This window comes from Rhinoraja longicauda, chromosome 19 (genome assembly GCF_053455715.1).
Source record: "Rhinoraja longicauda isolate Sanriku21f chromosome 19, sRhiLon1.1, whole genome shotgun sequence".
NCBI lineage: Eukaryota > Metazoa > Chordata > Chondrichthyes > Rajiformes > Arhynchobatidae > Rhinoraja > Rhinoraja longicauda.
Window position 1 is genome coordinate 15,746,449 of NC_135971.1, and position 7,132 is coordinate 15,753,580.

Here is a 7,132-nt window from a genome sequence, read left to right on the forward strand (position 1 = left end):
ATGGCGGCGCTGACAGCGGCTCGAGACCCGCTGTTGCCGCGGCTCCTCATCCCCCTCCTCCACCCTCTCCCCCTCACCCCCCTCCCTCTCCGCCGGGCCTGCAGCGGCGGCCCCGGCCCCGACCCCGACCCCGCCCGGCAGCGGCTCCACAAGGAGCGGCGGCGACTACGGAGAGAGGCGGCCATGGAGGCCCGGAGTGGAGGAGGAGAGAGAAATGGAGGGGTGAGGGAGAGGAGGAGAGAGAGAGGGGGAGAGGAAGAAGGGGAGGAGAGGGGGAGGGAGGGAGTGGAGGAGGACAATAGACAATAGGTGCAGGAGGAGGCCATTCAGCCCTTCGAGCCTGTACGCACCGCCATTCAATGCGATCATGGCTGATCACTCTCAATCAGTACCCCGTTCCTGCCTTCTCCCCATACCCCCTCACTCCGCTATCCTTAAGAGCTCTATCCAGCTCTCTCTTGAAAGCATCCAACGAACTGGCCTCCACTGCCTTCTGAGGCAGAGAATTCCACACCTTCACCACTCTCTGACTGAAAAAGTTCTTCCTCATCTCCGTTCTAAATGGCCTACCCCTTATTCTTAAACTGTGGCCCCTTGTTCTGGACCCCCCCAACATTGGGAACATGTTTCCTGCCTCTAATGTGTCCAATCCCCTAATTATCTTATATGTTTCAATAAGACCCCCCCTCATCCTTCTAAATTCCAGTGTATACAAGCCCAATCGCTCCAGCCTTTCAACATACGGCAGTCCCACCATTCCAGGAATTAACCTAGTGAACCTACGCTGCACGCCCTCAATAGCAAGAATATCCTTCCTCAAATTTGGAGACCAAAACTGCACACAGTACTCCAGTACTCCAGGAGGGAGGAAGTGAAGGAGGAGGAGCGAGAGAAGGAGGAGGGAGCGAGAGAAGGAGGAGGGAGGAAGAGAAGGAGAAGGGAGGGAGAGAAGGAGGAGGGAGGGAGTGGAGGAGGAGGGAGGTAGAGAAGGAGGAGGGGGGAGTGGAGCAGGAGGGAGGAAGAGAAGGAGGAGGGAGGCAGTGGAGGAGGGGGGAGGGACGAGCAAAAGAGAGATATGGAGGGGAGGGAGTGAAATTGAGGGGGGAGTAGTGGGGCGAGAGTGAAGGAGGAAAAAGGGGAGGGAGAGAGAAATGGAGAGGGAGTGAGAAGTGGGTAGGGGTGGAGGACACAGAATGGAGGGCGAGGATGGGGGTAGGAAGAGAGAGGGGAGGGAGAAATAAATGGAGAGGGAAGGAGGTGGAGAGAGGGAGAAACGGAGGAGGTGAGGGAGAAAAATAAATGGAGTGAGGGAGGATGGGAGAGAGAGGTGTGGGTCGGGGGGAGGGGGAATTGGAATGGGAGGAAGGGTAGGGAAAGTAGTGAGTGGGAGGAGATGGGATGGGATGGGAGAGAGGCAGGAGATGGGATGGGAGAGAGGAGTGGGGGGGGAGGGAGGGGAGGAGAGAGGATGAGAGAGAGAGGCGTGGGGGGAGGAGAGGGGATGGGAGAGAGAGAGGCGTGGGGGGGAGGAGAGGGGATGGGAGAGAGAGGTGTGGGTAGGGAGAGAGGAGGGTGGGGAGAGGTAGAAAGGGAATGGGGAGGGAAGTATGGGGGAGAGGGGGATGGGGAGAGAGAAACGGAATGGGGAGGGAGAGAGAGACATGGAGGGGAGTGGGAGGAAGAGAGCAGAGAGAAATGGAGAGGGCGTGGGTAGGGGAGGGGATGGAGGGAGGGAGGGATGGTCGATCGGTTGGAGGTGACAGAGCTTCTCGCTGTTGCAGGGCCTTGAGCCACCGAAGTGGACGGAGCCGCCAGTGTTCACGTACGACGTGCCGACTCCACCGGGAGAGAAGAAAGGTGCGGGGGGGGGGGGGGGAGGGGGTAAGAGAGGGGACTGCAGTCTGCTGCGCTGGTTATTATACGGGACTCCCAATCACATAGTCATACTGTTAAAAAAGTTTCGAAATAGACTTCAGTGGGCTGAAGGGCCTGTAAACATGCTGTATAAGTTTACAGCACCAAGATTGTTGTAACCGGGTGGCTAGTATAAATCCAGTGGGCCGAAGGGCCTGTTTCCATGCTGCATGACTCTGTGATAATTTAACTGGATTTGTTAGTAGGGTCTCGTTGGGCTGAAGGGTCTGCTTCTGTGCCCTGTAGAAACACCTTCTTCCCGCCTTCCCCACCCACTCCCTCGTTTCCCCCCCTGCTCCCACCTTTTCCCTTACTGGGTTACATAGAAACATAGAAAATAGGTGCAGGGGTAGGCCAGTCGGCCCTTCGAGCCAGCACCGCCCTTCAATACGATCATGGCTGATCATCGTAAATCAGTACCCCGTTCCTGCTTTCTCCCCAATATCCTTTGATTCCTTTAGCGCGAAGAGCTAAATCTAACTCTCTCTTGAAAACATCCAGTGATTTGGCTTCCACTGCCATCTGTGACAGAGAATTCCACAGATTCACAACTCCCTGGGAATTAACCTGATGAGCCTACGCTGCACGCCCTCAATAGCAAGAATGTCCTTCCTCAAATTAGGAGACCAAAACTGCACACAATACTCCAGGTGCGGTCTCACCAGGGCCCGGTACAATTGTAGTAGGACCTCATTGCTCCTAAACTCAAGTCCTCTCGCTATGAAGGCCAACATGCCATTAGCTTTCCTCACTGCCAGCTGTACCTGCATGCTTACTTTCAGTGACTGATGTCCCCCCCCACCCCTCCCGTCTCATTGCACCTCCCCTTTGGTTGCTAGCATGAGCTTGGAGGGCCGAAGGGCCTGCCCCCCCCCCCCCTGCCTGACTGAGACAGTGGGGGAGACTCCCAGCCCTGGTGCTGGCAAGCAGAGATCATCTTCGCTCAGTCTTGATCAACTCTCCTGGCTGTTGGGTAGGCTGGGAATAGCGGGCCGAAGGGCCTGGGGAGGAAGGCCAGCATTCCTGATCCCTGTCTCCCCCCAAACACAGATACGACAGTCCCGCTGCCGAAATCGTACAGCCCTCGATACGTGGAGGCTGCCTGGTATCCATGGTGGGAGAGAGAGGGCTTCTTCACCCCAGAGTACCACGTGAGTGAGGGGGGGAGAGGGAGGGGGGAGAGGAGAGGGGAGGAGGGGGGGAGAGGATGGGGGAGAGAGAGGGCTTCTTCACACCAGAGTACCACGTGCACGTGAGTGGGGGGGATGGGGAGGGAGGGTATGGGGGGATGGGGAGGGAGGGTATGAGGGGATGGGGGAGAGAGAGGGCTTCTTCACACCAGAGTACCACGTGAGTTGGGGGGAGCGGAGGGGGGAGAGAAGGGGGCGAGCGGGTGGGAGAGGAGGGGGAGGGGAAAGGGGGTTGGGAGAGGAGGGGGGAGCGAAGAGGGGGTGGGAGAGGAGGGGAGGGGGTGGGAGAGGAGGGGGGTGGGGATAGAGAGGGCCTCTTCACACCAGAGTACCACGTGAGTGGGGGGGGTGGGTGGGAGTGGGCTGTGGGGGATAGATAGGGCTTCGTCACACCTGAGTATCACATGGATGGATGGGGGGGTGGGCGGGGAGGCAGTGAAGGGGGCAATGAGATGTTGGGGGAGAGGGGTGGGGGAGGCAAGGCTTCACACCTGCGTACGGTGTGAGTGGGGGGGGAGGAGGGGGGGGAGGGGGGGGTGATGGAGAGAGGGTGATGAGAAGATCATGGGGTGGCTGCAGGAATGGTGGGGGGGGGTTGGAGAGCAGGAGGGTGGGGGGGATGATGGAACGAATTATACTTTTTGCAACACTGTCCTGGGGAACCCCCCCCGTTCACCTCTTCTACCCCACCCCCGCCCCATCCACCTCTCCCCCAGCCCAGTCCATCACACAAACCAACCTCCTTTCCATCAAGTCCATCTCCACCTCACGCTGCCTCGGCAAGGCCAGCAGCATAATCAAGGACCAGTCTCACCCTGGCTACTCCATCTTCTCCCCTCTCCCATCGGGCAAGAGGTTTAGATTTAGATTTAGAGATACAGCACGGAAACAGGCCCTTCGGCCCACCGAGTCAGCGCCGCCCAGCGATCCTCGCACATTAACACTATCCTACACACACTATGGACAATTTTTACATTTTACCCAGTCAATTAACCTACATACCTGTACGTCTTTGGAGTGTGGGAGGAAACCGAAGATCTCGGAGAAAACCCACGCAGGTCACGGGGAGAATGTACAAACTCCGTACAGAAGGCGCCCTTAGTCGGGATCGAACCTGAGTCTCAGGTGCAGAAGTGTGAAAACGCACACCTCCAGATTCAGGGACAGTAATCCTTGCTTTCCCTCTCTCTCTCCATCCCCTGCCCCTTTCCCAGTTCTCCGACCAGTCTGACTGTCCTCGTTTGCATTTTCCCTCCGTTTGCTTTGCTGCCAAGCCTTCTCCCAGCTAACAACAATCTATTCTACATTTTCCTTGATCTCTTTTGATGTCTCGTTTTCACACCTTACACTTCCTGTTCTCCATGTCTCCCTCTCCCCTGACTCTCTGTCTGAAGAAGGGTCTCGACCCGAAACGTCACCCATTCCTTCTCTCCGGAGATGCTGCCTGACTGTCCCGCTGAGTCACTCCAGCGTTTTGTCTCGACCTTCAGTGTAAACCAGCATCTGCAGTTCCTTCCGACACACACTTTCTTCCCGGCTGTTATCAGGCAACTGAGCCATCCGACCGCCAAGTAGGGAGCGGTCCTGACCTCCCATCCACCTGATTGGAGACCCTCGGCCTACCTTTAGTCGGACTTTACCTTGCACGAAGCGTTATTCCCTTTATCCTGTGTCTGTACACTGTGGACGGCCCGATTGTAATCGTGTGCAGTCTTTCTGGTGACTGGTGAGCACGCAACAAAAAAGCTTATCACTGTGGCTTGGTGCATGTTGACAATAAACTGAACTGAACTAAAATTAACCTGCCACAGGCACGGCTGCCCCACCGAGAGGATGCCACCTTTGCCATGTGTATGCCCCCACCCAACGTCACTGGCACCCTGCACCTGGGTCACGCGCTGACTGTGGCAATACAGGACGCCATGGTCCGATGGTGAGTGTGTAACACTGGGGTACAGTACTGGTGGGGACGGGTCTGTGTGTGTGTGTGTGTAACACTGGGGTACAGTACTGGTGGGGACGGGTGTGTGTGTGTAACACTGGGGTACGGGTCTGTGGGTGTAACACTGGGGTACAGTAACGGTGGGGACGGGTGTGTGTGTAACAGTGGGAGACGGGTCTGTGTGTGTGTGTGTGTGTGTGTGTAACTGGGGTACAGTACAGGTGGGGACAGGTCTGTGTGTGTGTGTAACACTGGGGTACAGTACGGGTGGGGACGGGTGTGTGTGTGTAACACTGGGGTACAGTACCGGTGGGGACGGGTGTGTGTGTGTAACACTGGGGTACAGTACTGGTGGGGACGGGTGTGTGTGTGTAACACTGGGGTACAGTACCGGCAGAAGGTGACTGGTCAGCGGGTGACGAACCCTGACCTCACGGAGATGCTGGAGTGTGGGGAGAGAGGATGGGTGAAGAGTTGCAGGGTGTGTGTGTGTGTGTGTGTGTGTAATACTGGGGTACAGTACTGGTGGGGACGTGTGTGTGTGTGTATAACACTGGGGTACAGTACCGGTGGGGACGGGTCTGTGGGTGTGTGTAACACTGGGGTACAGTACTGGTGGGGACGTGTGTGTGTGTTGTGTAACACTGGGGGACGGGTCTGTGTTGGTGTGTGTAACACTGGGGGTACAGTACCAGTGGGGACGGGTCTGTGTGTGTGTGTGAGTAACACTGGGGTACAGTACCGGTGGGGACGGGTGTGGCAGGGTGAGAGTTGACAGGTCGTGACCTTTCCCTTTCAGGAACAGGATGCGGGGTCGGAGGGTGCTGTGGGTGCCAGGCTGTGACCACGCTGGCATCGCCACCCAGGTGGGTTTGCTCTCCGTCTGTTCCCCCCTCCTCCCCTGCACCCCTCCCCTCCCCCATAGCGGGTGGGTATTCTGGTAGCCTGGCCCCTTAGATCGACCCTTGCAACCTCTCTCTGACCGTGTGTGCACTTACTGAAAGTAAGCGTGCAGGTACAGCAGGCGGTGAAGAAAACTGACGGCATTGTTGGCCTTCATTGCGAGAGGATTTGAGTTTAGGAGCAAGGAGGCCCTTCTGCAGTTGTACAGGGCCCTGGCGAGACCGCACCTGGAGTACTGTGTACAGTTTTGGTCTCCTAATTTGAGGAAGGACATTCTTGCTGTTGAGGGCGTGCAGCGCAGGGTTCACCAGTTTAATCCCCGGGGTGGAGGGACTGACGTATGATGAAAGAATGGGTCGACTGGGCTTGTAGTCACTGGAATTTAGAAGGATGAGAGGGGATCTTATAGAAACATATAACATTCTTAAGGGATTGTACAGGCTCGATGCAGGAAAAATGTTGCCCATGTTGGGAGAGTCCAGAACCAGGGGTCACAGTTGAAGAATAAGTGGTAGGCCATTCCTCACCTCCAGACTGAGGTGAGGAAAAACATTTTCACCCAGAGAGTTGTGAATCTGTGAATTCTCTGCCACAGAAGGCAGTGGAGGCCAATTCACTGGATGTTTTCAAGAGAGAGTTCGATTTAGCTCTTGGAGCTAACGGAATCAAGGGATATGGGGAGAAAGCAGGAACGGGGTACTGATTGAGAATGATCAGCCATGATCATATTGAATGGCGGTGCTGGCTCGAAGGGCCGAATGGCCTCCTCCTGCACCTATTTTTAATGTTTCCACGTGTTTAGAGAGGGGGATCGCCCTCCATTAACAGCGCAAGCTAACCAACGTTGCTCTAGATAGACTCAAAATGCTGGAGTAACTCAGCGGGACAGGCAGCATCTGTGGAGAAGTGGAATGGGTGACGTTTCGGGTCGACACCTTAGTCTGAAGAAGGGTCTCGACCCGAAAAGTCCAGAGATGCCGCCTGTCCCGCTGAGTTACTCCAGAATGTTGTGTCAATCCTCGACTTAAACCAGCATCAGCAGTTCTTTCCTGCAACTTTATCCGGCCAAGTTTTGTTTAAATTATTTCCCCGGCAGGATTGTTTCTGCCCCGGCTAACTCTGGGCTGTCCTCAGTCGAGATTTAGCATTAGTCTTTCAGAGAAGCAGCGCGGAAACAGGCCCT

The 7,132-nt window shown here is 56.1% G+C and overlaps 1 protein-coding gene across 1 annotated transcript; it reads left to right on the top strand.

The window, feature by feature from the left end:
- On the top strand, positions 1–7,066 carry vars2 (valyl-tRNA synthetase 2, mitochondrial). Its single transcript, XM_078415981.1, has 6 exons — positions 1–222; positions 1,782–1,857; positions 2,965–3,065; positions 4,916–5,037; positions 5,846–5,912; positions 7,046–7,066. Exons 1-6 carry the CDS (start codon positions 1–3, stop codon positions 7,064–7,066), a joined length of 609 nt encoding a protein of 202 aa, XP_078272107.1.
- The last annotated feature ends 66 nt before the right edge of the window (positions 7,067–7,132 follow it).

Coding starts and splice junctions, on each gene's coding strand:
- vars2 (XM_078415981.1), top strand. CDS start 1: ATGGCGGCGCTGACAGCGGCTCGAGACCCGCTGTTGCCGCGGCTCCTC. Junction 223..1,781: donor GAGGAGAGAGAAATGGAGGG/GTGAGGGAGAGG, acceptor TCGCTGTTGCAG/GGCCTTGAGCCACCGAAGTG. Junction 3,066..4,915: donor TCTTCACCCCAGAGTACCAC/GTGAGTGAGGGG, acceptor AACCTGCCACAG/GCACGGCTGCCCCACCGAGA.